Here is a 20,523-nt window from a genome sequence, read left to right on the forward strand (position 1 = left end):
TGGAACAGGCTGCTATAGCAGGTTGGGAAATCTTCATTGTTTAACTCATTAAAAAAAAGAAGAAGGAGGAGGAGGAGGAGGAGAAAGAGGAGGAGGAGGGGAGGAAAGAGAGGAAGGAGAGGAAGAAGAGGAATAATAATAATAATAATAAAATAATGAATGAATACCCATCAGGACGTTTGGAAAAAGTAAATTCTGTATTGTTTGGAGACTAGTTTAAGTTGAGTTTAATTTTTTGGTTTCTGTGAGTCTGTGGCTTGTTAGTAGTTTCTTTTATGACAATAAACTTTTCTTCATTTTGGGATAGGTGTATATGGTTAAGAAGAAAAAATGACATTGATATGTAAGGTATATGGTAAAGTTTACCAAAAGTAAACTTTATTAGTTTGTAATGGCATTTCTCAAAAATAGTAATCTGGAGTTTAAAATTCTTGGACTATAGTTTTAAAAGAATTTAGAATTAGTTCTAGTATTTCTTTTGCCAAGTAGAATAATAAAAGTAGATATAAGTAAATATAGCTTGGTTTTTCCTGTGTTAGCTGTATAACATAGTTTATGTTTCTGCATTTCACTTTCCTCACAAGGAGGACAGTAACTTGTACCTTCCTTAAAAGATTGTTATTAAGATTTAATTATTTGCTGTATGTAAAGCAATTAGAGCAGTGTCTGGCATTAGTAAATGCTATGTAATTGTTCACTATTGTTATTAAAAATAAATGTATGCTCTTTTCTGCCTTCAGGAATTAATGACCAAATTAATAACTGAAACGCCTGACCAGCCAATCCCATTTCTCATTGACCATCTTCAGTCTAAACAAGGAAACCATGGACAACTTCAAAGAACTTTATCTGGATCTGCAGCTCTCTGGGCAGAAAGTGAAACATCAGGCAAGTGAAAAACATTTTATAGTTGATTTTTATATATTTAATGTAAAAATGTACAAAAGTCTTTCTGATTATAATAAAATAAATGTGGATGGTTATCAAGGGTTTCATGTATTCATTTGCAGCTTCACTCATATGCTAAGATTTCTTTCATGTGTGAAATTTAAGAGAAAAAGCTAATGAACAAATAAAGAAAAGAAAAAATGACAAAGAAGACTTAAATACAGAGAACACACTGATGGTTACCAGAAGGGAGGGAAAAGGTTGGGGGAATTGGGGTAAAATAGACAAAAGAGATCAAAAGCATACTTAGTTTGGTGAGCACTGAGTAATACATAGAATTGCTGAATCATTATATTGTACACCTGAAATTAATAACAACACTATATGTGAATTACACTTCAAAAAAGAAAAAATTCCAATTTGTCATAAAATACTCTTGATTATGAATATATTGTTGTATAATATGCTATGTATTGTGCTTTAAAATATGGGAATCTGTGTGTGTTCAATTTTAAGATTGAGATTTACATGAAAGGTTTCATTTGGTATGAATTCAAATTAATTATTCGAGGGTTATTTCTTTTCTTTTCATGAAGAATTTGAATTAAAAGCTCAAAGCTTATCTATAGAAAGAAAGGTAAACAAAAATTTTTAAAAAGTTGCCTTTCACTTTTCCCAAACTGATGATGATTCTCTATTTCCTGTGGTGCCTATTTTTATCTTATGTAGTAAGTTTAACTTTAGAAAGATGCGTTTACTCCGGGCATTGGGGAACCAACCTTACTAAGTCTGCAATAGCCCCGTCTCCCCCAGTAAGCACCAGTTAAGATAATTGGGTAGACCTGATGTCAGTCTTTACTTATGAATTTTGTGTCTGACAGATTTTTTATTCTATATACAGATTTATTGGTTTGGCACTTACTTCTAAAACCAGTTTCCTGTGCCTGTTATGTCAACAGCCATCTCCTTGCCTAATTCCCCTGGGAATCTGACTGACAGGAGTTAAGATGTGTTCCCAATATCTGCATTTTTCTTATCCTCCTCATGCTTTATGAGATTCCCTGAAAGGATTTTGGTTTTCTTTGGCTATATTCTCATATTAGTACCTTCTTGAGACCATGTCTTAAAGCCACAGTAACGTGGGTAGGGAATAGGGTATCCTCTGAAAGAATGTAGAGCTCTCTGCTGGCAGTTATCCATACAGAAGATACCTGCATTATACAGGAATCTAGCACACAAACTTTTAGCATAGAAAAGAGAGAACACTTACAGTTTCCTGGCTTCACTTTCTTGGTTTAGATTCTAAGTAGCATGGGTATATAAACATGAACTCTGGTTTGTAGGTGCAAAGATGGCACCCATCATGTAAAGGCAGACCATATGGAGTCTGTGAGCCCAGTGAAGTTCATATGAGCCCATATTTATAAACTATAGTATCTGGAGAGATAGTAGTATGTTCAACTCTGCAGTTCCTATGTTTAATATCTCATACTTTCCTTGGGTCAGAAGTCTGTAACTAACACAAAAGATCCTCTGTCCGATCTCACAAGGGTGAAAATCAAGGTATAAGCTGGGTTGCATTATCATCTGGAGGCTGAACTAAGAAAAACCCTGCTTCTAAACTCATTCAGGTTGTTGGCAACATTAATTTTCTTGCAGCGGTATGACTAAGGTTCCTGTTTTTGTGCTGAGTTTTAGGCTAGGGTTGCTGTCAACTCCAAGAAGCAATCTGCAGTTCCTTGCCACATGACTCTTTCACATCATGGCAGCTTGGTTCTTTAAAATCAGCAAGGGAATTGCTGTCATTCAGTCTACTTAATATATATAACATAACATAATCATAACATTGACATCCCATCATCTTTACTATATACTGTTGGTTTGAAGCAAGTCAAGGTCCAATCTACTACACTTAAGGTGAGGGAATTATATAAGACATAATGTCACAGGCAGAGATCATGGGGATCATCTTAGAATTCTGAGTAGTACAAGTACTGATGACTTACTGCTTGGAGAGGGAGAAAGAGGGGAGGAGATTATTATGACTCCCAATTCACTGACTTGGTCAATGGCATAAATGCTTATTTAACAAAGCAATGTGGGAACAGAGGAATAAATTTGTGAAGAACAATAATAAGTCCACTTCCTATTGATGACTTTGAGTTTTTGTGAGGCATCATAGTAGATAATTCCAGCAGGAAGTTAGATATGAGTCTAAAACTCTGGGATGGGTCAAGGCAGGAGTCACAGTGTGGCATTCAGTATCGTATCTCATAATCATTAAAGTTACAAGAGTGAGAGAATGGAAGAAGTTGTGGTCAAATTTTCCAGGAGAGTGGGAGATGAACCAGGGGAAGGCAAGGGTGAAATTTTATCTGATGCCTGAAATTTTGTCTTTTTTATTAAGAAGTGAGGTTGTTTGCTGAGGACAAGAGGGTTGGGATTTAAATTGTGAAAAGTCACCAAGGAAAAGGAGAAAATAGCTGGCAAAAGGAAAAAAAAAATGATGGAGGCAGTTCTGGGACCTCTCGGAAGTCGAAGACACAAATGACTCTTAGAAACCATCAGCACAGTTGTGATTTTCTCCAGCTGTGCCCGGAAGCAGTGGGAAGGGAGCAGAGCCAACAGTTTGAGGGACTGAGTGAGAATTGTGGTTGTGGCATGGCTAGGGTAGAGGTCAGAAGAACAGTTTTGCAGAGCAGTGAGGACATTTGTGAGCCATTTATTCAAGTGATCAAAGCGCATGGTCTGGCATGAGAGGGTAGTGAGCAAGGATAGGAAAAGAATTAGACAAAAAAGCAGATCAGAGAGCTGAAGAAAAAGAACTGTAGAAGGCTGGTGGTGCAGGAGTAGGTGCAATGAAAATCTGAGAGCGATTAGAAGGACAGTAGATGGTGGTATTTGAGATAAAGATTTCTGAGGTGGGGTGAGTCCAGGTGATGAGGTGGTCCTGTTGGTAGCCTTAGTTGTGGGGTATCTTAATAATCAGGGAAGCGAAGCCTTTCAGAGTTAGGGAGGACAATGAAATATGAAACTTAATGCATGATTAGTCTGAGGATTAAGAAGATGAAATCAGGGGCACTTGGGTGGCTGCTTTCAGCTCAGTTCATGGTCCCAGTGTCCTAGGATCCAGGCCCTCCTGGAGCGCCGTGCTCAGCAGGAAGCCTGCTTCTCCCACTTCCCCTGCTTGTGTTCCCTTTCTTGCTGTGTCTCTGTCAAGTAAATAAAATCTTAAAAAAAAAAAAAAAAAGAAGAAGAAGAAGATGAAACCAGGGTTGCATTCAAGTTGAAAAGTCAAGGGAGACCATGCCAATGTTTTGAGTTCAGCTGTGGAGTAATCAGGAGTAGAGCAGTGACCACACTGAGGAGCAGTGAGTAGTGTAGACAGGCAGCAGTTACCACCAGAGAGGAGGGACTTCCAGCTTAACCCTGCTGGGCCAGAAAACTCAGCCTGTGGCTGGGACCACATGGGGGAGTGAACCCTCCATTCCAGTAAGCTGCAGAGGAGGGAATGTTCTTATGGAAAGAGTGAAGTCTCTTAAAACATGAAAGGAGGGGGTTCTTGAGAATAGAAGAGTGTTTGCTTGCTGTGGAATGTATGTCCCAGGAGGAGAAGGGGCAAAATTTTAGAAAGAAAGAGTGTGACAGGAGAGAAAAGGAAAGTACAGGGTAATTCTTGGGTATGAATATAAGTGATGAAGTTATAATTTGGGTGACAGTATTAATGCCAGTTTACAGCTTGACTGCAGTTTCAAATTGTTTCCTCTGGTGCATGTTCTGATTAGCTAGAAATTATCTCAATAGTCAAAGTATTTTGGTATAGTATCTCTTGAAAATATCTAAAGTTGTCCTCTTATTGTCATCAAATGTATCTAGCAACTCAGGACACATCATCATCTAAAAGTCTGCCATTTAATATTACTGTGCAGAAACGTAAAGTCTTCCTTATTTTTATTTTTTAGATATCTAGTTATTTTTCTTAAATACTTATGGAATTTGTTTTTTCTTTCTGATATTGACAAGTTTTACTGGGAATATATCTCAACAATTATCTTTTTTCTTTAGGTTTTTTTCTTATATTCAGTGAATCTTTTCAATTAGCAAATCCAGGTCTTCAGCCTAAAACTGTTTTCCTCTTGTGTACTTAGTTGTTGTTTTCATTATATTTGCTTTCTATTTCTTCTTCAGGAAGATCAGCTATGTGTAAATTGAGTTTGCTTTGCTGTTCTTCATTCCTCCCATTTCATTTCACATTATATTTGCCTTTCTTTGTTGACTAACTTCTGGGAAGATTTGTCAAGTGTGCTCTCTGTGTTACTGATGATTTTCTGCAGTATCAGTTTTTTCTCTCTGGCTTTGAAAACAAATTTAAATGTTGGTATTGCATTTTGGTTTACTGTCAGCATTTCCTTATCTTCTTTATTCATTTCTGTTTGCAGTTATATTTTATTGTAGACTAGTTGATTAACCTACCTCCTCTCACATTTCTTTTTGTTCCATAGAATCCATTTTCTTTATTTCTTTATTAAGAAGACAATTAGCCATATTCTAAAATGTAAAGGTTTTTCAGGGTAAATTTTTCTAAACTATGAATTTTCTTTGTATCTTGAGTGTGGTGTTCTTGCTTTTCATATTGAAAAAATTTTTTTAGAATTATTTTTTCCATTTATTCAAATTTAAATGAGGAGTATTCTATCTAGTTTTAGGTTTATCAATTAATAATATAGTTGGACTCTTCTTTGTCCCCTCAAGGTATAGCTCAGGACAATTTGGATCCCTTTCAAACATTTTAGAGAGAAAAAATCATGACTGCTCCTAAAATTCCATTATCAGTTAAATCCTATGGGTCTCTCCAATAATCATGAATAACGTTGTCTCATCTTGTTTTTTACCAACTAAATATGAACAGTATCATTGCTAGATTATTTAAGTTAATGTGGATTTTTCTTCTAGCCTATAGTGGAAAAATTAAAAAGCCACAAAATCCAGTATGCTATTCCTCCCTTGTTCTTTTTAGCTGTTTTGTTTGTATCATGAAATGCTTTGTTTTATGATCAGGATTCCTTGTTCCTTTAGCTGTGTTGCATTAGAAGATATTATGGACCTAGGATGGATATAGAAAGACAGACTCTCCTAGAACAACAGAAACAGATGACTTTGATACAGGGGCAAGTGTCAGGGATGCCTAGAATTCTTCCAGTCCTTTTCTTATTTGCCTGTCTTTTGTCTTATTCCTGTCTGTGGAAATATGTCCTGCATTTTGGCAGACCACAGACCGATATTTCTGTTCCTAGAGTTTTAGAATATTTGTACCTCTTTTGGTATTGAATGGCATGTTAGGAGTTCATAAAATTAGGTAACAGCTAGTTTAGTACAATCTTAAAATAACAATTTGGGGAATCCATATAATGTTTCATGATTTCTATTTGGTATTTACAAGTGGGTGGCTAGAGAAAGATTGGGGAGTCATTCATAAAGCTAGGATGATTTGACAACTTATAAATTTAAACAAGAAGGCAGAAGGAAACTCTAAAGTTTAAGGAATGTCACACAGATGAAAGAGGAAGATGAGGAAGCAGTGAATGAGACAGAGAAGGAAGAATCAGATGGTTGATATAGAGATGAGGAGGATGTAGGGCCCTGAGTATAAGAGAAGAAAATATTCCACAAAGATAGGCCTGTCTAAAAATATGAAATGCTTGGCAAAGTTGTTGAGAGGGATGAATTCTTGGAAAGATCATTTAATTTGGAAATTGGTATGACTTTGACCACCTTTGAAGGGGAGCTATAATTGAACGAAGTTGGTTGAATTACCCTTTCTTTAATAGAGAAGTGGAAAAAAATGGGTGATTCTAGGGAAGGAATGTAGGTGACTATCAGTGGTTTAATATGTCTTAGTGAAAAATAGATAAGGTAAAATCAGATGAGTAAAATTTACATAAATGTTTAGTTGTTTTTATTTATTGTATTTATTTATTTATATATATTTTTAAAGATTTCTCTATTTACCTTTGAGAGAGAGAGAGAGAGAGTGAGTGTCAGGGGAGGGACAGAGGAAGAGAATCTTCAAGCAGGCTTCCCACTGAGCACAGAGCCCTGCACTTGCCCCATCCCACCACCCTGAGGGGAAACCTAGGGCGGGTTCTCTGAGGGACTGAGCCACCCAGGAGCCTCAGTTGTATTCATTTACATTAGAATACAGTGCTTTATTCCATAATACGCATTTAAAGAATGTTATTTTAAGTAATGGTAATCCATGCCTTAAAGAGTCATACTAAAAGCCTTTCACAGTTTAACATGGTCTTCATCATATTAATATACAAATTGAATCACATCAAATTCAAAACTAAAATGTACAGGAGAAATTAAGCAAGAAATGCTCTTGAATACTTGCATTATTTTTGATGTGAGGTGAACTATAGCTTTTGCCAGGCATATCTAATGACTTCATAGATTTAGTTTTTGATCAATCTTGAAATCATTTATCGTTGAGTTTATATATATATATATATATATATATATATATATATATATATGTATTGTTTGTTTGTTTGTTTTAACAGAACATAAAGGAACAAGAAGGGATTTCAGAAGTTATGATAAGCCTTGGCAATTAAGTGCAAAGAAGCCTAAAAAGTCAAAAAGTGACCTTGCTGTGTCTAACATTTCCCCACCATCACCAGAATCCAAATCATGTAAGGAATTTTGTCATTCAAATATTACTTAATGTATGTAAGTATGTATTATTAACGAAATGAAGAAAAGGTAAGAATTGAAGTCAAACTTTTTATGATATTTCTGGCTATTAATCCTAATGAATGTCATGTTCATTTCAGCATTATACACACACTCATATGCTCAAGCATGTTTAATTGATTTAGACCTTCTTGAGTATAATAGTCTTTTAAGAATATAAGCTGCCTGGAGCAGGTTCCTTGCCTGTCATGTTCAGTTGCAGCATTGTATCACATTCAAGGCAATACTAGACCTACATTTAATAAAGTACATTTAGTAAAGCAAATTAAATCTTTTAGAGGGGAAAGAAAGGATATTTATATTAAAAAATTTAACAAAATTTAAATTTTTAATCCTTTTCTCTTCTTTTAGCCCCCTCAAATTCTGCTTCCTCAGAAATAGTTTGTATATTTTCACATCTTTTGAAATAGTTTGCATCTTTTCACATCCTTTTCTTTGTACAACTAGCATATAAAGTAAGTGTGAGTTGATTTGCCTTTAGACTATACACATTCTTCAGCAATTTGTTTTTATTATTTTAGAATGTGTTGTGGGTATATCTTCATGCTAAACTTAGATATAAATTATACTTTTTAAGAAGTGTATACTGTAGTATGCTGTGAATGTGCCATAATCTATTTATTCCCCTGTGGGAGAATGGTTAGATTGATTATAGAGTTTTGCCTCCACAAACTACTACCTGAAATAAATGAATATCTTGCAATTTCTGATAAAATAAACAACATACCACATAAATATAGGTGTTCTCACTTCTTTATGATAATTCACCAGCTGTAAGATTACTGGGTCAGAGGGTCTGTGTATTTTTATTATTTCCTATTTCTTTTTTATAAGTAAATATTTCCAATTACTTTTTTAAAAGGGGCAGAAAAAATATTTTGGTAGTCTGAGATTGCCTTTGGCATAGCATTACCATATAGATATTTATTTTAATCAAAACAAAAAAATACAGTTTGAAAAGTGAAGTAGTATTATAGGCTTCTAATATAGAGCCAGTTTTTAACTCTTTTAGATGTTCCTTTGGTACACAAATGTACATATCCAAACATACAAGTTGTTTACATAGTTCCCTTTTTTACTTTTTAAATTTGAGGCATCATCTCTTGACCTCCTTCTAAGACATTGTGGTTTCATACCTCAGGCCCATTTTGTCCTCACAGTACAATCATGCAAGTATTTCAAATATTGAATATATACTACACAGCGATGTTGTATTAATTAGCCATAATTTCAAAGTAGGGCCATAGATATGCAACTATTAATTTGTTTCTAGAACTTATAATTGTCTTGTTTTTCTATTTGCTTTGTTTTCTGTGTACCCCTCGCTAGTGTTTCACCAAACCTTGCCTTAACATATTCAGCACTCAATATGATCAAATACATCAAGTAATTCTAACTTTGATCTTACTTTATTTTATATTTTATTTCATTAAAAAAATTAGAGACCTTTCTTCTGCAGCCCTTTGTCTTCTTGCTCTATCATGGCTTCTTGGTTTTTAGCATTTTTCTTAGCTGTGTTCTGAGACCATGCTTCACTGCCATCCTGAGGATTCTCTTTTCTTCCTTCTTGTGGAGGACCATCTGTCTCCTGTCTCCACATCTCCTTTCCACTTTTAGGTTTATTTATTTGTTTTGATGGCACACCTTCACTACAGGTTTTCTGAACAAGAATGATTGCAAGACAAATATTTGAATTCTTATAAATAACTTGATTAGTTCCTCAGTTGGGTATAAAATTCTAAGTTAGAACTGATTTTCAGTTGGAATTTTGAAGGAATTTCGTCTGTGTCTTCTGGGGCAAGTATGGCTATTAAGAAGTCTGAGAAGAACTTGATTGCTGTTTCTGTCCCTGAAAGCTTTTAGGGTCTTTTTCTTTTTTGCCACTGTTGTAAAATTTGGGGATAATATGGTTTGCATTGTTTAGGACATTTAATGGATCCTTCCAATCTGAGAAATGGGGTTTTATGTCCTTATTGCTTTGGCGTTTGTCCTCCTTGATTGGAGCTTGAGTGTTGAAATGTTATGAAATAGCCACCTTGTTGGGCATCTCTCTCCTCAGGGACTAGATTTCGGTATTCTCTACTTTGCTAGATACAGTTACCACTCCTCAATTTATACTGCTTCTTCTTCAAAAAAAAATGCTATTTCTTGCCTAATAATGTCTTCTCTTCTTGTTTGTGTAATAGTTTGACCCAAACAAAATTTAATATACTTTTATTAGGAATGTGGGGGAGGTGAAGGGAGATGTGTTCTGTCTTCTCTTTTATCAGAAGATAGCAAAATGTCTAAAAAATATATACTAATTGCTGATGAAGAAATTAGAAATTTTTAAGCTACTAGATGATGATATAAAATATACTTTGCTTGTATGTTTTCCCTAAGTTACAGAAGTCACTAACAGTAAACAGTGCCTGAATTTTCTTTTTTCTATAAATAGTCACACTTCCCTTTTACGAGTTCAGTTAAAACGTTTCTTAAAATCCAGCTTCATAACTTCCCTCTGTTTGCTCATAAGGAAACTATTTCCAAAACAAACATTTTAATTCTGTACATTGATCTTGATACAGTCTTTCACATAATGATGAATAGTAAATTTTTATCATTATGTAGCATGCTTATGAAGTAATCATTTTTTTTAAAACATAGTGCCAAGGTCAGTAGATCATCCTAAGTGGAACTGGCGAATTAAACCACAAAGCCGTGATTTTGATGAATTGAACCACATCCTTCAAGAGAGCAAGAAGCTGGGAAAAGCCCTTGAGAATCTCTCTCGAAGTAAGTTCATTTACTTGATTATAATAGAAATTCCTAACCATATTAAAGTAGAAACATTTATTACTACTGCCAGGAACCCATTTCCAGCATCCTCATAATTACATGAGAGGTTGTAAGAGAGTGCATGAGATTGGAAATGAGGATTGATCTTGCATTTTCCACATGCTCCTGGGAAGACAGGTATAGAGAGTAGGAGGAGCCATTTGACTCCAGTCTCTCTACCAGGTCTCTGTTATGCAGGTTAGTTGCACACATACAATGGTATCTTACTCACTCTTCTCTTTTGGACCTGATTGTTCTGTGTCATCCTAAAAAGTAAACACACCTATTGCCTCTATGAGTATTTGATGTCTCTAAACTTTTTTTTAAAAATTATTTATTTAAATTTAGTTACATATCATATATTATTAGTTTAAGTGGTAGAGTTAAGTGATTTATCAGTTGCATATAACATCAAGTACTTGATACATCAAGTTCCCTCCTTAATGCCCATCACCCAGTTAACCCATGCCCCACCCACCTCCCCTCTGGCAAACCTCAGTTTTTGTTTTTATTTTAAAGATTTATTCACTTATTTATTTATTTATTTATTTGATGGAGAGAGAGAGAGAGGGACAGAGGCAGAGGGAGAAGCAGTCTCCCTGTTGAGCAGGGAACCCGATTTGGGACTTTATCCCAGGACCCTGGGATCATGACTTGAGCCAAAGGCAGACACTTAACTGAATGAGCCATCCAGGCACCCCCTCAGTTTGTTTCTTACAGTTAAGAGTCTCTTACGGTTTTACCCCATTTTTATCTTATTTTATTTTTCTTTCCCTTCCCCTATGTTTATCTGTTTTATTTCTTAAATTCCACACACGAGTCAAGTCATATGGTATTTTTCTTTCTCTGACTGATTTATTTCACTCAGCATAATACCCTCTAGTTCCATCCATGTCACTGTAAATGGCAAGATTTCATTCTTTTTTATGATTGAATAATATTCCTGTGTGTATGTGTGTGTATGTATACCACATCTTGTTTATCCATTCATCTGTCAGTTTTCATCTGGGCTCTTTCCATAGTTTGGCTATTGTGGACATTGCTGCTATAAATATTGAGGTGCATGTGTCCCTTGGAATCACTATTTTTGTATCCTTTGGATAAATATGTAAGAGTATAAATGCTGGGTCATAGGGTAGTTCTGTTTTTAACCTCTTGAGGCACCTCCATGCTGTTTTCCAGAGTGGCTACACCAGTTTACATTCCCACCAACAGTGTAGGAGGGTTCCCTTTTCTCTGCATCCTTGCCAATATGTTGCTTCCTGATGTGTTAATTTTAGCCATTCAGACTGGTGTGAGGTGATATCTCATTGTGGTTTTGATTTGTATTTCCCTGATATCATTGATATCTCTAAACTTCAAATGGTAGCAACTGGGGCACATTCTTCTTAAAAATCCTTTCAGAACCCAGCAGCATACTTTTCTGTAAAAATAATGATTCTGTAATACAAGGCCTAGGTTATAGGTTTTGCTCTGCCACTTATTAATAACCTTGGGTAAATCATTAAACTTCTAATGAGCCTTGGTCCTCTCATCTCCAGAGAAGGAAAACATAATTCTGTTTCCTTTTTCTGGTAGGTGTGAAAGTTTAAAATAATGTACTTCAAGTAAAAGCTTTTAAATATTACTGTCATGAGAGTAGGCTATCGAATACTTGATTTGATAAACGCATTCTATATATGTAGACATACATATATATATCTGTGGTTTTAGTAATGAGTTCAGAGTATTCCTACCTTTCTCTGGTTCTTAAATATATCTCAATTTTAAGATTAGATGCCTTTAGAAGCACATTAATGCCATGGTCTCACTAAAATTTTCTTTTGCTGTCATGAAATATTAAAAATTCTTAAATAGAAAATAGCATACTAGCTTGTTCTAGTGGATTATATTTTAAGAGCTATATGTTTCTTTAGGTAGCACAGTTTTACTAGTTTTATGATGTATCAAAGTTAAAAATACCTGGGGGGATGAAAAAATTGGGTGAAGGTGAGTGGGAAATATAGGCTTCCAGTTACAGAATGAATAAATCATGGGAATAAAAGGCACAGCGTAGGGAAACAAAAAAATAAAAAATTTCCCCTTGGTATATTTTGACAGAAATAGTGTATATATTATATGTGTATATAATATATGTATATTTGTATTTTGTAGTAGGTTATAATTATACATATTTGCACATTATATTTTATTATATTATAATTTTATATATAGAAAAAGGTTGAGTTTTTTCATACGTCTTAGTGCAAAACTCACTAGAGCCTTTTTGAACTTTTGTGTGGTAAACCCATGTCCAAGTTAATTTGCCCTATGGTAAGATCTTATAATTTTTCAACTAAGTTTTTAATTTTAATTCCAGTATAGTTAACATATGGTATTATATTAGTTTCAGGTGTACAATATAGTGATACAACAGTTCTATATATTACTCAGGGCTCATCGTATTTGTTCTTTTTAATTCCCATCACCCGTCTTCCTCCCACCACCCTCTGGTAACCATCAGCTTGTTCTCTATAATTAAGAGTCTGTTTCTTGGTTTATCTCTCTTTTTTTATCCTTGTTCATTTGTTTTGTTTCTTAAATTCTGCATGTGAGTGAAATCATATGGTATTTGTCTTTCTCTGACTGACTTATTTCACTTAACATTATATGCTCTAGTTCCATCCATGTTGTTGTAAATGGCAAGATTTCATTCTTTTCTATGGCTGAATAATATTCTATTGTATATATACACCACATCTTCTTTATCCATTCATCTATCAGTGGATACTTAGGCTACTTCTATAGTTTGGCTGTGGCAAATAATGCTGCAGTAAACAGGGATTATGTATCTTTTTGAATTAGTGTTTTCATATTGTTTGGGTAAACTCAGTTGTAGGATTACTAGATCATATGATAATTCTATTTTTAATTTTTTGAGGGCCTCCCTACTGTTTTCCACAGTGGCCGAGCCAGTTTGCATTCCCAACAGTGTACAAGGGTTTCTTTTCCCTGCACATCCTCACCAACACTTGTTGTTTCTTGTGTTTTTGATTTTAGCCATTCTGACAGGCATGAAATAATATCTCATTATGGTTTTGACTTGTAGTTCCTTGATGATGAGTGATGGTGAGAACATTTCCACATGTCTGTTTGGCCATCTGGATGTCTTCTTTGGAGAAATATCTGTTCCTGTCTTCTGCCCATTTTTTAACTGGATTATTTATTTTTAGGGGGCTGAGTTTTATAAGTTCTTTATAGATTTTGGATACTAACCTTTTGCAAATACTTTTTCCCATTATATGAGTTACCTTTTAGCATTGTTATTTCTTTTGCTGTGCAGAAGCTTTTTATTTTAATGTAGTCCCAATAGTTTATTTTTGCTTTTGTTTCCTTTGTCTCAAGAGACCTTTCTAGAAAAAAGTTGCTACGACTCATGTCACAGAAGTTACAGCCTGTGCTATCTTCTAGGATTTTTATGTTTTCAGGTTTCATATTTAGGTCTTAATCCATTTTGAGTTTATTTTTGTGTATGGGGTAAGAAAGTGGTCCACTTTCATTCTTTTGCATGAAGCTATCCAGTCTTCCCAGCGCCATTTTTGAAGAGATTGTCTTTTTCCCAGTGCATAGGATCTTATAATTTTGCCATTATTAGACATCTTCTGGTTGGGATTCAAGAAGGCCCAGCTTTTGGCTAGATTTATTTTTGGAAGAAATAATCATAAATTGAGTACAGCTTATTACTATATTATGTTCATGAAATAAGTCTTATCCTATTAAATGTCAAAGGTTTTTATTAATGTGTATAAATACCCCTTTGGGCAGAGCCTGTGGCTCTTCATAGCCTCTCAATTTATATAAAAACATGAGTTTAAAAATGATTGAGGAATATGCCTAATTATTACACAGATCTACAAATAGCATATTAGTCAATTTTTGTTCTTTGAAATATAACTGCCTTACAGAGACTTGTTATATCATTGTTAATTGGCAAGAAAATATTTGGCCTGTTCCTAAAACTTCTAATGAAGGAGTTGGATTGCCTTTCACTTATGTATTTACCAAGATGTGGAGCAGAATTACCAAGGTTCAAGCAATGGCCTGTCCCAAGAAAACCTAGGGTGTGACCTTATAGGTGGTACCTAGCAACTTATTCAGACTTAAATTCTCTGTTCCCTCTTTCTTGACAGGATTCAAATAGTAACAGGAAAGACTAGATATTCTCTCCAGTTCACAAACAGGATTTTTGTTTTAGTAGCAATTGTATCATGCTTCTTTTTCCTAGCTTTTTGCAAACCTTTCAATGTAATGCTTTATCTTAAAGTCAGTCAGGAGCTATGTAATTCTTCATGCTATGATTCTCTTAAAAGGTAGATCTGCTAGAAAAACTTGCAGTGGCTTGTAATGCGGCTTGGTCATGATGTGTAGACAGATTTTTCGTGCCTGGATCCCTCCCTTTGCAGCATTTCTGAACATTCTTTAAACATGACTTTCTCATTCTAGGAGCCTGGACTCCTGCCCTTTCCTTCAAATGTTTGTTTCCATCTGACTTTCAAGTAGTGAGAAAAACTGCTTCTAAATAGGGAAATTGGGAAGATACAAGGCCCTCATATCCCTAAATACTGTATCTCTTCTAGTGGCTGTGATTGAAAGGCCTTAGGGTAGTATCTTTCTCAGTGCATTCTAATAGGGCCCATCATCTTATTACTGGTGTGTTAATCTCAATCAGTTAGCTAAGGTGATGTCTGTCAGGTTTCACCACCATTAATACTTTTCCTTTTTGTAGTTAATAAATATCTTAGGAGAGATACTTGAAAACAAAATATCATGTTTCTTTTTCACACTTTTACCTAGTAATCTCAGCATCCATTGGTAAATCTTGCCTGAAACAATTATTATAGGGGTTTTCTAAAACATAGTGTTTCTTTCATTCCTTTATTCATTGTAATTCTTCTTTAATGGAGAGAAGGAAAATGGACTTATAATCACCCCCAGAATAACAACGTCTATTCATCTTTGGTCATGACTGGTCATATTTCTGTAATATTCAGATATGCATTGGATATGAATATGGATACATGTGGATATATGTATATGTAGATATGGGTATAAATGTGAATATAGATATAAGCATTTCTCTTTGGATATTGATATAAAAGAATAAAATACATATTCCAAAATTAATCCACACTGATTTTTCTTGGTTTTGAATATGCTAAATTTGCCAGGTTAAATTTACTTAATAGCTTTTTCAAGAAACCACGGTCTAAAAGGGACAGATTTGTTAAGAGGTCTTGATATTTCTCTTCTACCTACATTTTCTATGCCTACTCTCTACATGTGTGAAAGACATCTTCTAAAACCTAGCAAAGTATCTCCAGGGATTTGTGCTTCAGTAGAAGTATGAGATAGCATTAGTAGTAATTATTGCTTTGCAATGGTCTAGTGTCCATCAAAATAAATAATTTTTCTCCCTAGAATGTCTTGTGGGAATAAGGACAAGTGTATATATAATTAATAATTTTAGGAGTGTTTTCCAGAGATGAAAGAAAGAGTAGTGCACTTGTATTATGTCTTGTATTAGATAAATGTCTTGGATTATATATGTATTATGTTATTCTGAATCCTTCTCTGTTGAATAAGATCTCATTTAACTAAACTTCAGTCACACACATACACACACTTATGTACACATGTGTCTGAATTTGTAATTAAACTGTAAATTCAGTCATTGTTAGGTACACATTTTTCAAAGTGTTTTTTAAGATATTATAATATTATATACTCTATGCTGTCTTAGTTCTATCCTTTTTTGAGACCACAGTGTATATCACATAGAATAGATGCAGGTGTTGCTGTGGGAAATGTCATGGGTCCTGCACTGCCCTTTACTTGCTTGCAGTTGTGAGTATACCATTTGTCCTCCTTCCTCAAGTTTCCTCTTCATTAAAATGAAGTAACTTATCCCTGATTACCATCAAGAATCTCTCCAGTTTTCACAAGTCTTTATTTTAATGATCTGTAATTTATATTCCAAAGTTAAATTGTGTTCATGACTTATAGCTTGTGGTTCAACCTCCTTGCATTCTTTTTTTTAAATTTTTTTTTAGATTTTGTTTATTTATTTGAGGAGAGAGAACACATGAGCAGTGGGGAGGGCCAGCAGGAGAGGGAGAAGCGGACTTCCTGCTGAGCGGGGAGCCCAATGTGGGACTCAATCCCAGGACCCTGGGATCATGACCTGAACCAAAGGCAGATGCTTAATGACTGAGCCACCCAGGCACCCAACCCACTTGCAAACTTTCTAGCTCTTTGTTATCCTTACTCTGTTCTTCCTGCATTGTGACTTTCAGTCTACAGGAATATCTCTGTTGTATTCTCCCCTCATTCTTTTTCATCTTTTTCCCTCACCTCTGCTCTCCCTCTTCCTCTGCCCAGACTGAACTCTGGGTCAGTTGTAATCAATATCCTCTTTCCCTATTGTTTCCATCCTTCTGTTGTGTCTCCTTGTCAAATTCCCATCTTTGAATAAGTGCTGCCATCTTCAGCTCCACTTCACCAGTAAGGCTGAGAGCTCCAGGGAGGAATGGCAGGGCCCATGAACACTATCCTACAAATTCTTGGTTTTCAACACTGTTACTTATCTTGGTCAGTCCTTCCCTTTTTATCCTCTTCTTGCAACTATGAAAAACCCACACAATAATCTGCACACCTCTATTTATTCCCTGTCTCACTGTTTTAGCAATTAGCTTTCCTCTAACTTTAGAGAAAAGCTTAATTGTGGAATGCGTAGAATGTGCTCTCCTCTACCATCTGCATACGTAATTAAATCCACGGCTATTCTGCCCTTCTCCTTTCATTATCAACAGAGAAGGTGTTTCTCTTGTTTAAGGCTTTCCAAGCTTTCCACCCTTGATGCTGATCCCGGTTCCTGCCCAGTATTCTGAGATCTTATTCCATTAATTGCTTTGTCTTTTCTTTATGTGGAAATCTTTCCAATTCTAGTCCCCCTAATAGTAGTTTTGTGGCCATAGGAAAATTTCTTAACCCCTCTTTGACTCAGTTACCTTTTCTGCAAAATTGCAGTAATAATGGCTCCTATTTCTTAAGGTTTTTGTGAAGATAAAATGAGATGTTGTGTCTCTAAAGAGCTTCACATGGTGCCTGGTATATCATAATTGCTAATTAAAGGTTAGATATTATATTTCTACTACTGTGTAACAAATTACCACAAACTTGTGGCTTTAAAAAATAAAAATTTACTATCTTATAGTTTCTGTGACTCAGCAGTACAGGTGTGGGTTAGCTGAATCCTCTGCTCTGGGTCTAGGTAAGCTGAAATTAAGGTGCTGGTTCATGCTGTGATCTCACCTGAGGCTTCATGGTCTCTTTCCCTGCTCATTTAGGTCATTGGCCAAATGTAGTCCTTGCTAGATCCCTGTTTTCTCATTGGCTATTGGCCGGAGATTGCTCTTAAAAACTAGAGGCCATTCTCAGGTTCTTGCCTTGTGATTTTCTCGTAATGGTAGTTCAGTACTACTTTTTTGAGTGTACTGGGGAGCATCTCTCTGAAAGCTTCTTTGAGTGTACTGGGGAACATTCTCCCTGAAAGGCTTACCTGACTAAGTCAAGGCCATCCAGGATAATTTCTCTCTTATTTACTCAGTTAACCAGTGAGTAACCAAGTTAGGAGAGTGATATCCTTTCATATTTGATGGTCCCATCATGCAGACTCAAAGAATTACACAGGTGTGTACGTGGGGGGCCATCTTAGAATTCTGGCTACCACATATATTATTAGTATTACTACTGTTTATCCCTAATAGCCTGTAAGCATGGCCCAACAGAAATGTAATGTGAGCCACATGTGTGATTTTATATTTTCAAACAGGCACATTACAAAAAAGCAAAAAGAAGTCTATGAAATTAATTTTAATAAAATATTTTATTTAACCTACTATATCCAAGTTATATATGGAATACAAGCTTAACTTGTATTCCATGTAATTATTATTGGCTTGTTTTTTTTTTTTATACTGAGCCTTCAAAATCAGTTGTGAATTTTAATGTACATCACATCTCAATTTGAGCTAGCCAAATGTTCAGTAGACATGGGATGAGTGGCTACCATATTGGATACCACAGCTCTCATTAATGTTAAAAACAAACTCATAAAAACTCTTCTCTCGAATTTGAGTTACCTCATGACATTATCAGAATTCTCCTTTCATACAGATTTTCAAAAAAGAAATAATGAACACTCATTATTTCTACTTGTTCATCTTCCTTTCCTCCCTCAGTGTGGCTGTGTGATTGCACCTATCATTCTGTTGAAACCTTTCTCACTATGGTCACAAACTGAAGCCACATTGTCAAACTGAATGAATACTTTTCTAGTCTTCATCTTACAAAATTGCTCTGGTAGTTTTGTCACCATTGATTATTCTGTTCTTTCTTCAGATGCTCATCTTCTACTTTCTGGGACCTGGCTCTTATTTTCTTGATCCTCTTGGATGCCCTTCACACCATTTCTTGTAGGCTTCATTCCAGTGCTCTTCTTTCTTCCTGGCCACTTTAAATGCCGTTCCCACCTGTCGTCTTTTGTTCTTTCAAATGCTGTCTGTTTCCATTGTTATCCTCCCTCATAGTTTTAACTATGACCTCTACACAGCTAAGTCAGATGAATATATTGCCCATTCAGACTGTTTATACTTTATATAAAATGTTCGAAGTGTATCTCCACTTGGATATCCCACTGCCATCTAAACTCAGTGTATCCAAATAGATCATTCATCTCTCTTCAAACATGACCTCTTTTCTGCATACCATTCTTCAAGTGATGGCACCATTGCTTACCAGTTCACCCAAACTGGAACCCTTAGAGGCTCCTTTCTCTTCCTTGCTGTTCATAAATAATCAGTTGCCAAATTTTGTTCATTTTCCCCTCTATCTTGGGTTTGATTCTATTCATCCCTATTAGTACTCCCAAGTTCACACTCAGCATCACCAACCAGATCATTGGTTTATCCATTCAGCATGTTCTATTTTGTTCCATTTCATTCCTGTCCTGGGACAGAGGAGAACAGATGCAATCCCTGCCCTTACTGAGCTTATTGAGCCCTTATTACCTTGCAATAACCTTATGTAGGGTAGTCTCATGGCCAAAATCTCTGTGGCTTAAAACAATACAAGTATTTTCTTACTCAGGAAGTAGCCCGACGATGTGTGCTGGGGATGCAGACTGCTTCCATCCTGCTATTCTGCCATCTTGAGTATGTGACCTCCAAGGGTCCTGCTGAAGGGGGAGGTTTCTAATGCCTAGGGGTAGAAGTGTAGTGCATTACATCTGACCACAATGCACAACTAGCTGTAAATAAGGCTGGGAAATGTAATCTAGCTTGTGTGTACAGGTCCTCCATGGAAATGGTTTGAGGAATGAATAACCAGTCTTACCCACACTCTTGTTTCTCAGTTCCTCCAGTACCTCACTGTGATCATTATGATGGATCTAAAGTGAAAACCTGACACCCACTTCTTGCAGATATTCAATGTCTCCTTAAAACCTCAGAGAAGATGCCAAGTGATCTGACCCTTAATCCTGTCTCCGGTGTCACTCTCATGACTAGCCATTTATGTACAAGCAACATGGGAGTTTTTCACACTTACTGAAGTTCTTCCCATTTCACATACTTCCTTACACTGTCCCTGTACCCTCACATGCCACTGTCATTTCTCTCCAGGGCTTCCATTTCCACCAAGTTACTCCTATTCCTCCCTCAGCTTAAATACCACTTCTTTCAAAATTATTTCCTTTTGCTGTCCTTCTATGGACTGGATTTGGTGGCCCCTTTTTGTGCTTCCATATTTTTCTCTGAACACTCTTCTTTGTTGTTATCTGCTTTTCACTCATCTCCACTCTACATCTGCCCTTCCCCAGCACGTAGCACATAACTCAGCTATGATGTGCTGAGTGAGTGCCACCTGTGATTCCATTTCTTCCTGATCCCTCTTCTCTGAGACACTTCCCTTACTCTTTCTTCACTGCAGAGTTACTTCCTACTTTTCTATGTGTGGTCCTTTGAT

The 20,523-nt window shown here is 35.8% G+C and overlaps 1 protein-coding gene across 1 annotated transcript in view; it reads left to right on the plus strand.

Annotated features, from left to right (window-relative positions):
* Nucleotides 1-20,523, plus strand: part of C16H8orf34 (chromosome 16 C8orf34 homolog) — a 386,725-nt gene that overhangs the window by 79,421 nt on the left and 286,781 nt on the right. Inside the window, exons 2-4 of the mRNA XM_032316157.1 lie at nt 741-888; nt 7,452-7,583; nt 10,291-10,419. Of these exons, the coding sequence (XP_032172048.1) occupies nt 741-888; nt 7,452-7,583; nt 10,291-10,419 (409 nt within the window). The remainder of the gene's footprint in view (nt 1-740; nt 889-7,451; nt 7,584-10,290; nt 10,420-20,523) is intronic.

This window comes from Mustela erminea, chromosome 16 (genome assembly GCF_009829155.1).
Source record: "Mustela erminea isolate mMusErm1 chromosome 16, mMusErm1.Pri, whole genome shotgun sequence".
In the NCBI taxonomy this organism is placed as follows: domain Eukaryota; kingdom Metazoa; phylum Chordata; class Mammalia; order Carnivora; family Mustelidae; genus Mustela; species Mustela erminea.